Source organism: Exophiala xenobiotica, assembly GCF_000835505.1.
Source record: "Exophiala xenobiotica strain CBS 118157 unplaced genomic scaffold supercont1.5, whole genome shotgun sequence".
NCBI classification, from domain to species: Eukaryota; Fungi; Ascomycota; class Eurotiomycetes; order Chaetothyriales; family Herpotrichiellaceae; genus Exophiala; species Exophiala xenobiotica.
In genome coordinates this window covers 3448480-3462928 of record NW_013562490.1, presented here as the reverse complement: position 1 = coordinate 3462928, position 14449 = coordinate 3448480, and the positions used below count along the sequence as shown (strand labels likewise).

The window sequence follows — 14449 nt, the reverse complement described above, 5'->3', positions numbered from 1 at the left end:
TCCCCCGAGCTACTATACCACCCAGGAGACGATTTGTTTTGGATACTGTCTTTATCTGAATCTTCCGAACATTGGACTGAAAGCATAAGCACAAGTGTCGATACTGACTTGAAATGTCCCTCCGCACGGCGGCCGCGGTGGCGGCTGTCTCTGCTGCTGTTGGCCTTTACTTGGACGCCAAATACTCCATAAGGAGCGACATTGCCCAGATCCGTGGAGCTTGGAGGCTGCAGAGATACGCCCAAGACCTCTACGAGATTCATGGAGAGGATGACTGGTCCTTCTATCATGTCCTTCATAGCACGTACGGCTTGAACGACAACGAGGAAGCGTTCGTGTTTGAAGGCCGCAGTTGGACGTACAAGCGTCTGAGAGAGGAAATCGGCCGCTGGGCGGAAGCACTCAAGCGTCTGGGGGTCAGGAACCGCATGGTGGTTGGCTTGTTCATTAACAATTCGCCCGAGTTCATGTTCACTTGGTGGGCGCTGTACAAATTGGGCGCAATTCCAGCTCCAATCAACACTTCCATTACCGGAGCCAATATCAAGCACTGCCTGAGAGTCAGCGAAGCTGAGATGTTGATCACCACGTTCGAGTTGTCCAGCATAGTCGCGCAGACCTTTGACCTTGGCGATGGAACAAGGGATTTCGGGTGCAGCGACCCTTCGTGTCCCCGACTCGGACATATTGTACTGTATGACCATGGCACGTACCCTTCTGTGGGACACTGGTCGTCCAAGACGCGTATAACTGTGATGAGGCATTCCATGTTGCCTCCAGCAACGCCGGAAATGGGCGACTTCCCAAAGTCCTCGAGACCGAAAGTACTGCACACCGATGCCTCTCAGTATCTGTTCACATCAGGCACCACTGGCCTGCCCAAGGCTTTGATCTGGCCGGCTGGGTACAGTCTGGCTGGCTCGTGTCCGGACAGATATCCCAGCATGCATGACAAGCGACGAAGGTTCTACATCTGCTTGCCCATGTTTCACGGCACAGCGACGTAAGCAAGACACCCCATACTGTTTCCAGTCATTTTCCGAAGGGTACGTGCTAACTTCTCGTGCGGAAAAAGCTTTGCAGGTATGCCAGCCACCTTTTCGACATCTGGGACAGTGATTCTGGCACGACGGTTTTCGCGGCGGGAGTTTTGGGCAGATGTGCGTCGCTCGAGGGCGAATGCTATCCTTTATATTGGGGAAATGCTTCGATATCTCGTGCAATCTCCTCCTGATCCTCGATTCCCGGACGAGAAGGATCACGAAGTGGATCTGGCTTTTGGACTTGGGCTGGCGCCCACTGTGTGGCGCGCCGTCAGAGAAAGATTCGGCATTCCGTGGATTGTCGAGTACTACTCAGCAAGCGAGGCGACGATATCGATACTCAACTCGAACAAGAACGACCTCGGTGTCGGCAAGGTTGCGCATTACGGGCCTCTTATGCGCAGCAGCATCTTTCAAGATAAGTTTTACATCGTGCGAACCGACCTGGAGACCGGGGAGATCCTGCGTAATCCCAAGACAGGGTTTTGTATGAAAGCACGAGCCGGTGAGGTTGGTGAGGCGATATGCAGGATCTCTCCCCCTGTACAGCGACGGCACGATTATGTGGGTGAAGGGGGAACAGAGGCAACGGAGAAGAAAGTCCTCAGGAACGTCTTCGCTAAAGGTGATGAGTTCTTCAGGCTGGGAGATGCAATGGCCAGAGTAAGTCGCTGTTCCTCTTCCTCCGGGGGCCTTGTTAGTGCGGGGACAAGATAGCCGTTTCGTTGTCTTTTAGCGTAACGATTGACCACCCGCGATGTGCTCGTAACTGACGGTGTTACCTCTCTTGACAGGATAAAGACGGATATGTATCGTTCCACGATCGATTGGGCGATACCTATCGTGCAAAAGGGCACAATATCTCGACGACCGAAGTCGAGGGTTGTATCAGTAGACATCCCAACATCGCCTCCGTCAACGTCTACGCGATCCCGATGAACCGCTACGGATACGACGGACAGTTGGGCTGCGCGGCTATCACGTTCACCAGTAGCGGCAGAAGTGGCTCCGACTCTGGGGAGGTGGACGCCCAGGAACAGCAGACTGTCAGAGAGCTTGAAAAGTGGACGACGACGAATGCGAGTGCTTTGCCTGCATATGCCGTTCCACGGTTTTTGCGGGTGCTGGTGACTGATCGACGAGAGCTGAACGGCGGCGGTAACGATACTGGCGCCGATAGAGTGTCTCTGATCATGAAGAAGCTCAAGACGGGACTACGGCAAGACGGTGAGTTGCCCGCCTTGCAGCGCTGCATGTTGGTGATTACGCTTAACTGATATGTTCCGGGCAGGCTTTTCATTACCTCAGGGCAGCAGAGACAGAATGTATTGGATCGAAAAGGAAGGTTCCGGTTATGTTCCTCTGACGAACGAGGCAGTACAGCTTCTTCTCTCCGGTAAAGCTCGACTATGAAAGAATGGCTGTGAAACAATAAGACATAGAAGGCGGGCCATACTCCGTACACTGCAGCTGGTCGTCGAATCTGTTACGGAGTAATGTACATGATGGAGTGGAAACAAAGGAGCAGTCTTGTACTCCGTATATTGATCGTGGTCGAACATCCGCCTGAGGTGCGAGGTCAAGTCGGAGAATGCTGAACGACTGGCGGACCAAGACCCCTGACAAGAGCGGCTCGTTAAACGCCAGCCTCGTCCTATTCAGCCAATCACAATACACGAATCTAGCCAACGTGCTCCTCACACTCGAACATTAATACGGATCGGTCTCCTTTCAACCTCGCTTCACTATCACAGTGGAAAGCCACTGCTCCATAAACCACCATCCCTGCTACGGAGTCCTTTAAGTGTCTTCCTGCTTTTGTCTTTTTCAGGCATGATAAGAACAAAGTGTACTCCGTACAGGGTATACCTCCGTACGGAGTACCCAAAATTGGATCATTCGATCATTCCCTATCTCGACAACATGGGCTTGTGGAGATTGTTGATATCGCCGAAGTGAGTGTTTCTCCCTTTGAGTATTTACGCAGTAGAATTGCATGTGAACCAGCCGGGCCTTGTTAGGTTGCCTGGCTCGCATCTATGTTCCTTCTCCGTACATCCCCTTCGGTTTGTTTTCCCCCCTCGAGCTTTACTGCTCTACATGGCATTCAGGCATGACTGCCACTTTTACTAATGTCTGATGGGACCTACTATGCCTGCGTGATGGCAGACGTTTCCTGACAGCAACTGCCAGGGTCATGGCAGGACCCAGTCCCGGCGTCACCATCATCATCGTGGCCTTTGGTCTGGTCCTTCTCATCTTCGCCATCTGGGCCATCTGCACTAAGCTCGTCCCACACCTCCGACACCCAGAATCCGAGCCCGTGATTACACTGCCCCAAACCACGCAGACCACGGACCCGAAGAACCATCAAGCCGGGCTGAGGAGGTCGCTATATGGGACGCAAAAAAGTCTTTTCCAAGAGCCTAGGAACAATATATCAGACTATGACTTGAAGAACTCGAGATTCTCCACATGTGCGCTGGACTTTTCCAGACCAGCTTCACCAACAAATCGGTCAAGAGCACAGTCACAATCTCGACACGGCCGCGGACGTTCCCGGTCAAGATCTCTCTCTCACTCTCGTTCTCGCTCTCGACATCATAGTACGGCAGACCTAAGGACGGCCTTGTACTCGGAACCGGGACTTTTGCAAAACGATGCACGAAGTTCCACCCTCAACCTTATCATCGACCAGCCGGATGCCATCACGAATGGCCGACCGAGATCTCAATACTACGACTCGTCCACGAGCGTCAGAAGCAAGTCAATCCACAGCCTGAACAGAAGGTCAGTCCCGCTGTTGGTCACTGAACTGTCGAACATTGTACTTCCACTTCCACATCCACGTTCCTCCGACACCTCTTCTGTCGAATTGATGACCGCCCCCGGTGCGTCTCCATCTCCGTACAAGCATCTCTCAGCAACGAGTTTCAACAACAGCTCTCGACATTCCCTGCCGAATATTGACGGGTACTTCTCCGCGGCTCCAAGACGCTCCCCTTTTGCTAGTACCGGCAGCAACACTCCAAGCGGCTGTACCACTCCAGCTGAGGCTACTATGATACCGCCGGAATGGCCGTTGACAACGACCATATCGCCACGACCAGAAGGAAAATCGGGAGTCCCGCCTATACCAACGATCTCGGAGAAAGTGCACAACCGGAAGACAAGCACTCCCACAGAGCACGGTGTTGGTGGCTATGCTGGAGAAACGACACGAGAAGCGACAATCAAGACGCCGCTTTCTGCAACTGTGGAAGTTAAGATCGCCCAAGTTGCATGATCGGATGATGCTGCTTCGACGGGCACGGTTGTCTTCAACTACCGGGTAGACCATACGGAGTACACGACTTGAAGATTCCAAGTGAAGCTTGTGCCCCGAATTTTCTACCGGCTGCTTTGAATCTCCTTTCTGTCTACCAATGGCTGGTGCAAAAATTCGTCAAAGTGTTGGCACCGCTTCGTGACAATTCTTCGATCTGAAATGTTTCTGCGGAAGGCTAGACTGTCCTTCCCACTGACGGGATAGAACGTAATGAGTAGTGAGGCATCTGGTCCCTACAATGTAAATTAGATAGAGCACAGGCCGTACGCGGACACGACATGTTAGAGCACATAGATTGTACAACAATAGTGGCGTAGTGGCTCTCAAGATTCATATCCTTTCATAATTCATTCCACACATCAGTCGTGCCATCGTTCCTCAGCGCCTTCGCTTCGCCTATATCGCGGTCAGGCTTTCGGGGCACCCGCAGCGTTCTCAGCACCGCATTCAGACGTTCTTGACTTTGCATCCTTTTCATCTCGAGTTCCCTCTCTAGACTCGACATCCTCTTTCGCTTTCTCTGGTCCCTTCCAGCCCACGGGCACCCCGTCATCTGTAAACCTCGCCCACTCGAACCACCCACAGCCCTCGCCAGCGCCAGGCTTACTCCCGACCTGACACATCCACATATACCGTCCACGATTGACCTTCTGCTTCTGCACCGTCTTCAGCACACACGGCACGCCGCACCGACATTTGGGCGTATACTTGGGGCGAAACTCCTCCCGGTACCAGCGGTACGTGATGTTGATCCTCTTGTTGCCGGCGAGGGGATGCGGCGTGACCGTCTGCGCCGGCGCGATGCTGTGTTTCCACTCCTCCTGCATCTCGGCGTGCATGACCAGCAGCGAGTTGTGAGGCAGGTGGATCGCAATTTGACCGGACACGTCGGAGGCGGTGGCGGCGGCGGCATCTCCTCTCGAGTCGTCGTCGTCTTTCGGCACGATCTTGCGCACGCGAAATTCCCTTTCCACGCCGAGACTCAGACTGCCTATCACGGCTCGCGGGCCCAGATACGAGAGCTGGTCGGAGTGGTAGCCTACGTGCTGCGCGCCACCGTCGTAGCAGTTGACGAACGCCGCGTTGGGTTGCCACGTTTGAGGGGATTGATATTTCAGTTTCTTGCCTTCGGGGTAGAAATCTTGGATGCGCGTGGCGATTTCGAGGTTGACGGCATTTCGGACGAGAGTGCTGACTTGCCGCATGACGGGGAGGATCTGTCGGATGTCGCCCAAATCGTTACCGTTGTAGTAGTACTCGGAGCGTTGGCGGGCAAGGTCGGACAAGGAGTCGACGTAGAAGCAGGCTGTGTGTGGGGATTTGACGACCTGGTCAAAGATCTTGAAGGAGATGGATTCGTAGCTGGGTACTTCGGCTAGGAGTTCTTGCAGGAGGGACTCCGCGAGGTTGGGTGGGAGGAAGTTGTGGATGATGGAACAGGGTGTGTGCTGGGCAATGTCGGCAGGGCTGTAAAGGTGTAGGGTTTTGCCTTTTCTCGTCAAGGGGTGTTTGGATGGGCTTTTGTTCGTTGTAGCTGAGAAGGGCAGGGCGCTTTGCTGGCCAGCTGTGGTGAGTCTGCGCTTTGGTGGAGGGGAGGAGTACGAGGACAGAGATTCGAGGGCGAGGCAGACGGAGCCGTCGTGGCTGAGCAGGACCTCGAGAAGATCATCTTGACATCGTTCAGGATGGAGGGAGGAGAGGATCGCGAGCTTGACGTCTGTTGATTCGTCCTCGTCGGTAGACGTGAACGGCGGTGTTGACGAGGTTATAGCCACAGTCTCAGGCTTGCGTGGCGGCGAGACGCGCAGTCTTTTGCGAGATATAAATGCGTCCATAGTGGAAGAGGCTCGAATTGAAGGATTTGCCCCTGCTTGGAGCCATCATCAACTGTCCGAGTAACGACGAGGTGGAAATTCCAGTTGCTGGCAAAATGGTGAATATACGAGAAGCCTTAATAATGAATAATGAACAGATGTCGATATACGCGGGGAGAAAGCCTCGGCATCCTCGAACATCGATCTTTGCCTGCGATATCATCCACTTCCACATCCACATCCACTGGCGCTCGACTTGACCGATGCAAGTCAAGCTCGCACAGCCACTTGATGTCTACTAGCAGAGGGAGTTGCTTACATGATGTGTGACTGCTTTAGAAAGTCACCATACTACAAGCGCCTCGACATCGCGTCGCCGCAATGCTAGAGTTTCGAACGCAGGGCTTTCAAGGCTACGCGGTGAAGTATTCTCCTTTCTTCGACAATCGCATCGCCGTCGCGGCGTCAGCAAACTATGGCTTGGTGGGAAATGGACGGCTTTTTGTCTTGGAGTTGACACCGCATGGCATCGTGCCTTTGAAGACGTAAGCCGTTTCTCTTGTCACGAGCGGGTCAAAATGCTGACCAGCCCCAGCTATCCCACCCAAGACGCCCTCTACGACGTAACACATTCCGAAGCGCATTCATTTCATGTCCTGACTTCCTCCGGAGACGGTTCGTTACGACTTTACGACGTTTCTCTGGCCCCTGAATTCCCGATAGCCACATTCCAAGAACATTCGCGAGAAGCCTTCTCATGCAGTTGGAATCTCACCTCGAAAGCCACATTTGCCTCCTCGTCGTGGGATGGCTCCGTCAAGATATGGAATCCTGAACGGCAGCAGAGTCTGCTGACACTACCGACGCACTCGTGTACATACAGTACGCAATGGAGCCCGCACACAGACGGAATGTTGAGCGCTGTGTGTTCAGACAGCCATTTACGAGTATGGGATCTGAGAACACCGGCGAGCGCCAGCAATCACCTCACTATGCAGATCCCGATCCATTCACCTCCTTTGTCAGTGGGTGTAGGGAAGCTCCAACCAACGTTCCCGCCGGCAGAAGCACTTACTCATGACTGGAACAAATATCGAAGCACGATCGTGGCTACAGCTGGAGTTGACAGAATCATTCGAACATTTGACATTCGGCAACCGAAGGGGCCCTTGCAGTTGTTGCAAGGCCACGGGTACGCGGTGCGGAAGGTCGCATGGAGTCCACACCTCCCAGATCTCTTACTGAGTGCCAGCTACGACATGACTTGTCGGGTGTGGACAGATGGTGGTGACCAGGGCGGTCCGGCTCGAGAGCTCGGGCAGATGGGACGACATACCGAATTTGTGACGGGAGTGGATTGGTGTCTGTTTGGCAGTGAAGGATGGGCGGCGAGTTGTGGTTGGGACGAAAGGCTCTGTGTGTGGGATGTACGATCAGTCATGCACCCATAATACAACCCAAGAGGTGTATGAGTGCTCGGATGGAAGGAATTGATTGGATATAGTTGCGATCTGAGTGCCAGCATCGGATAGCCAGGAGCATGATAGCGTCCAACCTTGGTGTTAATGCAGTGACAGATTTGAAGGTTTCAAGTCTGTCTGCGTCAAGGCTGATCTGGGTCGGAAACAAGGCTCTTCGCCGTGTTATGTTACATCCTCCCAAGAGAGGCAGCTGATATCTGGGAAGCCGCAGTCCTGGCGTAAATTATATGTATCCGTAACGAGCCAATCAGACTGTATAGAAGCTCTCGTAGAAGGAGTGGAGATGGAGATCATCAAGACATCAATGACTTTCCTTCTTCTGTCGTGCTTCGTCTCTTCGCCTTGATAGGCCCTTTATCGATAGCCTTGAGCTTTTCGCGACACCGAACAAGCTTGTTGTTCGCCCTGACATCCTTGATCGAGAGCTATCCGCAAGCGCCAGTCTGGGGAAATCTGTCGAGACGAGCCACTCATATTGCGAACGTCGCGACTTGTCTCTCGAGTACGGGTACCTGCTTGTACGACCATTGATGATCTTTGCCAGGTAGGACCATGCAGCTGTGTTGAAGTGCATGCTTTTGGAAGAAGGATGTTTCTCTCGGCCACATCGAAGGGCCTCGTGGGTTGGTCGTGGACAACGGTACGCTCCGAGGACGAGAGTGCTCGCAGTATAAGAAGACCGGTGCCTCCCAATGCTGGACAATGTTGTTCAGGCCAAGAATCCTCATCAGCAACAGCCTCTGAAAGGGTATTCACCAGGAATCTGCCGATATACCTATCCCTTCCCCTTGTTCAATAGGTAGAAGAGCTGTAACTCAGTCCTCCACTCCTCCAGCACAATGTATATCCCACAGGTCCGTCTTCTTTGCCTGACTCTGTCATTACACAGTCCACTAACCATCATGAAGCTCCTCACAACGTCTCTGTTCCTCCTCCTCACACCTGTCTTTGCCATGCCAAAAGCCATTCTCCACCGCAGCGCCTCACCTTCTCTCTATCCTAGGGACTTCACGCCGGGTCTGGCCGCACGCCAAAGCTGCGTCGACACATGTGGCTCCGTATGCTATTGGCAGTCCGACATCGACGCGGCCGTGCAGAAGGGGTATTCGCTGTACCAATCCGGCGACACTGTTGGCGACAATGACTATCCTCATGAGTTTGACGATAGAGAGGGGTTTGATATCACCGTCTCGGGTCCGTGGTATGAGTTTCCCATCCTGAGTAGCTACGAGGTGTATGATGGTGGCGCACCCGGTGCGGATAGGGTTGTGTTCAATGATGAGGGGACACTGGCGCTTGTGGTCACGCATACAGGCGCAAGCGGTGACAATTTCGTCGAGTGTTCTGGGGAGCAGCCTTAGGACTCGGATTGCAGAGATCCGTACAGAAAACAAGGACGAGAGCGTCATGATTAAAGAGTCCTTACCATAGACATGCGATCGGTAGGATGAAGCGTCGGGACCAGGCAAAATTGTCCCAGCACGGGAGGTAATAGGGATGTATCGAGCAGAAGGCGAGGTGAGAACACAATGGCATCAGGGTTGCGATGTGGATGCAAATTAAGATGAAAATGCTCATTAGATGACAATATTGCGATACGTGCTTTCCCCTCCCCATTCCATCTGCCTTCGAGAGGATCGTGCCGGCAACACGTTCACTAGCATTGGAAAGTCGTTTCCCAGGCCCTAACGTAACTTCACCAGCGCAAAGCCATGTGCCATGAGTGGCAGCTGCTTTGCGCCGTTGGCCCGTAGTCATGCTGATTGAGCTCTCTCGCTCTCACGGCTCAAAATTCTTTCATCCGAGCATCGTGAGGCTGCGGCGGAATAGCGGTGGGACAGCGTTGTCACCGAAGAATCAGGTGTCCTTGTTTGTCATCTATTCTTTTTGCTCATGAATAGTAACGAGTATAGTCCAGTTCGTCCAACAAATCCCACTTTCATTCACTTCTGGGCCAATCTGTTCTCCACACCCTCACGGATCTGCTTCTTCTTATCCGCCAGTTCGTCTTTCCTCGCGTCATATTTGACATTGCCGACCTGATTGAACGGGTTCTCCTCACTCCGTTCAAATTCTTTTCGTATAATATCAATACGCTGCTGTTTTCGTAGCCCGGGATGCTCAACCGCAACCTCAGGCAGTCGTCGTTCCTCGTAGGCCTTATAAGCCGCCGCGAACCGTCGCTCGGGGTGCCGGTCGAGTTTCTGCTCGTTCGCTGCACCCGTCAAACTGAGCGCATCCAACGCGTTATCGATTCCAGACGCATTCAACGCTGCGGTTGTGCCGCTTGCTTCGCCATCGAGCTGGCCCAGGTCCAATGTGCCCCGGGTCTTCTTCTCAGCCGTCTTCTTGTTCGCGCCCTTGGCCGTGGCGCGCTGTGACTTTTCCTCTTCAGCTAGTAGGGCGTCTCGCTCGGCCTTTTTCGCTTTCGCTTCTGCAGCCTTGCGCTCAGCATCTTCTTTCTTCTTGCTGTCCTTGGCGCCTTTGGACCATTTATCCTCCTCGGCCGCGGAGACTTTGGCTTCTACGGCGGCTTGTTTTGCGGCGGCGGCTTCAGCCTTGCGGGCGTTGCCCGCTACTTTCTTGGTGTTCTCGGCGCCCTTTTTGCCCCCCATCGTGCTCCAGCGGTTGGGCGTTGGAGTTGCTGTGGTTCAGGCAGGCGTTGACTGTAATATAAGTCGTGAGATTGACTATGACGAAGATCCGGATGAATTGGGCTGTCGAGAAGACTCGGCGGGAGTTTAAGGGCATGCAACTGGAAGACGGAGGTGGAAATATGAGAAAGGAAGTTTCCAAGATGGCTCCGAACATGCGATTCACATGAAATCCAAGTTGTCGGTCTCGCTGCCTGCGGTGTCGGTGGCGCGGTGTGCGTGGGGTCACTGCTGCGGTTGAGTCATGCGGCCTTATCCATCTTATCGGATGACTCGAGTAACGAAGGGTGCGAATGATAGCAACAGCAAGCAGCGTGTCTTTCGAATAACGACGAATTGTGAGCATCTCTGCGCTTCTCGTATCATACATAAATAGAACTCAAACATGATGCAAACGGGTATCTTTGGACTGCCCCTCGGCCACTCCTCCCCTGAAAATCTCAGCGCCTGCTCGACAGTATCCATCATATCAGCCTCAAGGGCGTCCTCATTCCTGCAAAGCCCTGTCTCATGAACTTGTAGCGGTTTGGCACGGCCTGCAGTCTTCGAAAGCCCTCTCTGACATGCTTCGGCTCGACAGGTGTCCTTCCTTCCTCGGGCATCTCGAACAGACTGCAACCTTCTCGCTTTCTCTTCTTCATTGAATCTTGATCGCCGCGTCCACCATTGGCCTTTTTGTTCGCAAGGTCCTCAGCAGCCTTCACTTTGAGTGCTTCTTCAGTCAACGTTTGCACAATCTCGAACGTCAAGAAGCCGAGAATATCGACCACATCGTCGTTCGGTTTGCTGTCAAGTATTGTGCCAAATCCTGCCCATTCTCGGAATCTCTTGCCTTTGCGGAAGGTGAAACTCGCTTGCCGACAATCGGACCAGTAGACATATTCATCCTTGGTCATATTCTTCGTGCGCTCATCGGCTGAAGCTAGACGCGCAAGTGTGGCTTCGTTCTGTTCCTCCTCTTCTTCGTCTTCCTCATCCTCTCGTTCGGGGACTTGTTCTGAGTAAAAAGATTGGACTTCCCAAGGCAACAGGAGCTTCGCTTTCTTGTTGCCACTTGTTTTTTGTGGAGCAGAAGGATTGACACCGCCAGCCGCCTGAGAAGTAGTCAGATACGAAAGAAGTAGCTCAGGAATGACAGGTGCATTCTACCTCATCGAAGTCACCAACATCTCCAGCATCTCCACCACCTTTGTCGTCCGAATCTTTGACATTCTTACGTACATCCTTCCAGGAGAGAAAGGTCTTGAGCCTGGATACTTTTGCTCTATCGTGGCGGATTTGGAAAATGAGATCGACAATGGCGATAGATTTAGAACCACGTCGGTTTGCAAGCACAGTGGCTTGAGTGAGCTCATCATCCGTTAGCAGTGGCCAAAGCATCATTTCGCACTACTTACCATTTCTACCACTTGTTCTCGTACTATCTCTTCGATCATCCATGTTGTCTCTGCACTTGGTTCGGCTGTCTCGCCACTAACGAACATCATCTGTTGAAGCCAGTAAATCAGTCTTTGCATGAACTCTTCTTTGGTTTCGGTATCATCTGCATCTTTCATGTCATGAGGACCACTGGCAGTCGAATCAGTATCGGGCAACTCGCCCGACTCATTTCCCATGATGGTGACGGTGGAGCTCAGAAGCGTGTGATGCGTGTGGCAATTGGACTGATCAAGCGAAGGAAGTGAGGCGGCTATCCTTGCAGCATCCCAAGCCTCCGTAAAGCCACCAGTAGGTGCAGGTGAGTCTGGGATTTTGTCTTCTTCCATTGTTACCACTCCTGTGCATTTTCATGATAGCACAAGGTGAGATGGCCAGAGGTTGACATGTTTCTTCCACCGAGCCCTGTGTGTCTTAGCGCAGTATGGTTTGTGCCGTACCCTATGCTGAGTGTCACACTTTGTTGCCTCCGGTACAGTGGTGTTTGCTGTATAAGGCAATCTGCGCGGGGCGGTGATTCCGTGCAAGATTCCTTGACCAATTTCCACAACTTTCTGAGCGCATCATTTCGCATTGTTGATATGCAAGAGGTGTTGAGGCCATACAACAGGTTCTCTTTTGCGCCACAGCTGCTGGTTCCTTTTTCGCTTGAACGGTTGGAGGACCTCATCGAAAGAGATGGACATGATGATGAACAACCAGAGCGCATTGGCTTACCTGCTGGATCTCCTGCCTATACTTTGCAGGCCTCTCGCCAGCCATCTTGACCCCTCCGTGACTTCAGACACTTGACAAGAAAATCCCCCAGTAATCTACTCGTCAGACACCACACCACATTCACCGAGCCTTGAAACTACACTTTATGATGCATTTACAGGTTTTGAAGTGAGTATCGATGAATTTAATGGCTATGAGTGTCTCTACTGTTGACTTCCTGCCTCGCCGCCCGGACTGGGCCTCGATTGCTGTTACCGAAGTTCTTCCGCGGTACTTTCGTCCCACTTTGTTTTTTGATGCCATTTTGTTTTGGGCCCACGAATCTTGCTTTGGATGCAGAGAGACACTTAATCTTTGCGAAAAGAAAACCTCGAGCCTTGGACCATTCATCATGTTGTACCTCGTCGGTCTCGGCCTGGCTGATGAGACGGATATCACGGTCAAAGGTCTCGAAGTTGTAAAACGGGCAGAACGTGTTTACCTTGAAGCCTACACGAGCATACTGCACGTAGGCAAGGAGAAATTGGTAGGTTTCAATCCCTGCGCCCATGGACGACGCTGACGACGACGGCATCTAACAGTTCCGGTAGGAGTCCTTTTATGGTAGACCCGTGATCGTTGCGGACCGTGAGATGGTCGAATCCTCTAGCGATGAAATCCTTGAAGACGCAGACAAATCAGACATAGCCTTCCTGGTTGTCGGCGATCCATTCGGAGCCACGACACATACTGACCTCGTCCTTCGAGCTAAAGAGCTTTCCATACCCACGAAATCGATCCCCAACGCCTCCATTCTGAACGCAATCGGCGCCACGGGACTGCAATTGTACAATTTCGGCCAAACAGTATCGATGGTCTTTTTCACCGACAATTGGAGACCAGCCAGCTTTTATGATCGCATTCGTGAAAATGCTTCCATTGGTCTGCACACATTAATGCTGTTGGACATCAAGGTTAAAGAGCAGTCACTGGAAAACATGGCAAGAGGAAGGAAAATCTACGAACCACCCAGGTACATGACCGTAGCTCAATGCGCTCAGCAGATGCTTGAGATTGAGGAAGAGAAGGGGGGGAAAGTCTACAACGAAGACAGTCTGGCCATTGGATGTGCTCGAGTCGGCGCAGAGGATCAGAGATTTGCCTGTGGTACGCTTAAAGAGCTCTGTGATATTGAACTTGGCCCTCCACTTCATAGCCTGGTGCTACTTGGTAAGAGAGCGCATGAGCTCGAGAGGGACTATATCAGACTATTCGCTGTCAACGAAGGGACATTCGACCGGAGCTGGAAGAAATATCACGACACGAAATAATGTAGGGCAGGACACATCAACAACAGTGCCTGCTCCCAAAATTCCCTCCAAGACTCGCGCCGACGCCGTCTCCACACGCCTTGCAGATTGAGCCTGCCACTTCAGAAGTTACCTCGATGGATCTAGGAGCGAGGCGTATCTAGACGGTAACCCACGGCCAGCTGAGGGCTTGGATTGAAATTGGCACGGATTCGCCTGAGTTCTACCGCTGTTCGCTCAGGCTCAAGTTCCAGCATTGAAATTGGGGCTCCTGACTTTGTGTAATGGCCACTTCTGCCAAACAACGGAATGCATAGCAAGGTGCGCACCTTGCAGCTCTCATGCAGACCATGAGTGAGCCCGCAGGATATGCTCCTGTTCATCCCTCCGATCATCGAGGCTGGGACCGCTGTTTGGTAGTCGACGCAATCCGGGGGTACACTGCCGAACAGTACCCAGTATCTCTTAACAAACTGAATGAGCTCAAGTCTGCTATCGTTCTCAAACATCAACTGATTGATTATGTCCCAAGTCTCTTCTGAATCCCACAATATTGTATTTTAGCCTTGGGACAGGGGCCTGACCTCTCTCTGCGGCATATGGCGGGAATAGCCTGCTTCCGGCCTCGTGGCTTGCGAGGCTGAGAGCAGCGCACATTACTCGTACCTGATAGGTAGTCAGCTCTG

At 52.6% G+C, this 14449-nt stretch overlaps 8 protein-coding genes across 8 annotated transcripts; 5 read left to right on the top strand and 3 right to left on the bottom strand.

The window, feature by feature from the left end:
• Positions 1-113: 113 nt before the first annotated feature.
• PV05_09084 (uncharacterized protein) lies at positions 114-2456 on the top strand (the record flags this gene model as incomplete). Its single annotated transcript, XM_013458648.1, has 4 exons — positions 114-1003; positions 1076-1706; positions 1838-2270; positions 2335-2456. The coding sequence occupies 4 exons, from the start codon at positions 114-116 to the stop codon at positions 2454-2456; spliced, it is 2076 nt and encodes a 691-aa protein (XP_013314102.1).
• Positions 2457-3240: 784 nt separating this feature from the next.
• On the top strand, positions 3241-4329 carry PV05_09083 (uncharacterized protein; the record flags this gene model as incomplete). The annotated part of the gene is made up of 1 exon (XM_013458647.1): positions 3241-4329. The coding sequence occupies one exon, from the start codon at positions 3241-3243 to the stop codon at positions 4327-4329; it is 1089 nt and encodes a 362-aa protein (XP_013314101.1).
• A 343-nt stretch (positions 4330-4672) lies between these two features.
• On the bottom strand, positions 4673-6296 carry PV05_09082 (uncharacterized protein). Its single transcript, XM_013458646.1, has one exon. It carries the CDS (start codon positions 6204-6206, stop codon positions 4779-4781), a length of 1428 nt encoding a protein of 475 aa, XP_013314100.1. The 5' UTR covers positions 6207-6296; the 3' UTR covers positions 4673-4778.
• Positions 6297-6421: 125 nt separating this feature from the next.
• On the top strand, positions 6422-7943 carry PV05_09081 (uncharacterized protein). Its single transcript, XM_013458645.1, has 2 exons — positions 6422-6730; positions 6781-7943. The coding sequence occupies exons 1-2, from the start codon at positions 6567-6569 to the stop codon at positions 7634-7636; spliced, it is 1020 nt and encodes a 339-aa protein (XP_013314099.1). The 5' UTR covers positions 6422-6566; the 3' UTR covers positions 7637-7943.
• A 465-nt stretch (positions 7944-8408) lies between these two features.
• On the top strand, positions 8409-9027 carry PV05_09080 (uncharacterized protein; the record flags this gene model as incomplete). Its single annotated transcript, XM_013458644.1, has 2 exons — positions 8409-8520; positions 8575-9027. Exons 1-2 carry the CDS (start codon positions 8506-8508, stop codon positions 9025-9027), a joined length of 468 nt encoding a protein of 155 aa, XP_013314098.1. The 5' UTR covers positions 8409-8505.
• Positions 9028-9238: 211 nt separating this feature from the next.
• PV05_09079 (uncharacterized protein) lies at positions 9239-10504 on the bottom strand. Its single transcript, XM_013458643.1, has one exon. It carries the CDS (start codon positions 10279-10281, stop codon positions 9610-9612), a length of 672 nt encoding a protein of 223 aa, XP_013314097.1. The 5' UTR covers positions 10282-10504; the 3' UTR covers positions 9239-9609.
• A 133-nt stretch (positions 10505-10637) lies between these two features.
• Positions 10638-12647, bottom strand: PV05_09078 (uncharacterized protein). Its single transcript, XM_013458642.1, has 4 exons — positions 12475-12647; positions 11718-11807; positions 11470-11670; positions 10638-11414 (listed from the first exon to the last, which is right to left on the bottom strand). The coding sequence occupies exons 1-4, from the start codon at positions 12517-12519 to the stop codon at positions 10785-10787; spliced, it is 966 nt and encodes a 321-aa protein (XP_013314096.1). The 5' UTR covers positions 12520-12647; the 3' UTR covers positions 10638-10784.
• A 120-nt stretch (positions 12648-12767) lies between these two features.
• On the top strand, positions 12768-14340 carry PV05_09077 (diphthine synthase). The gene is made up of 2 exons (XM_013458641.1): positions 12768-13000; positions 13056-14340. The coding sequence occupies exon 2, from the start codon at positions 13107-13109 to the stop codon at positions 13782-13784; it is 678 nt and encodes a 225-aa protein (XP_013314095.1). The 5' UTR covers positions 12768-13000; positions 13056-13106; the 3' UTR covers positions 13785-14340.
• Positions 14341-14449: the final 109 nt, after the last annotated feature.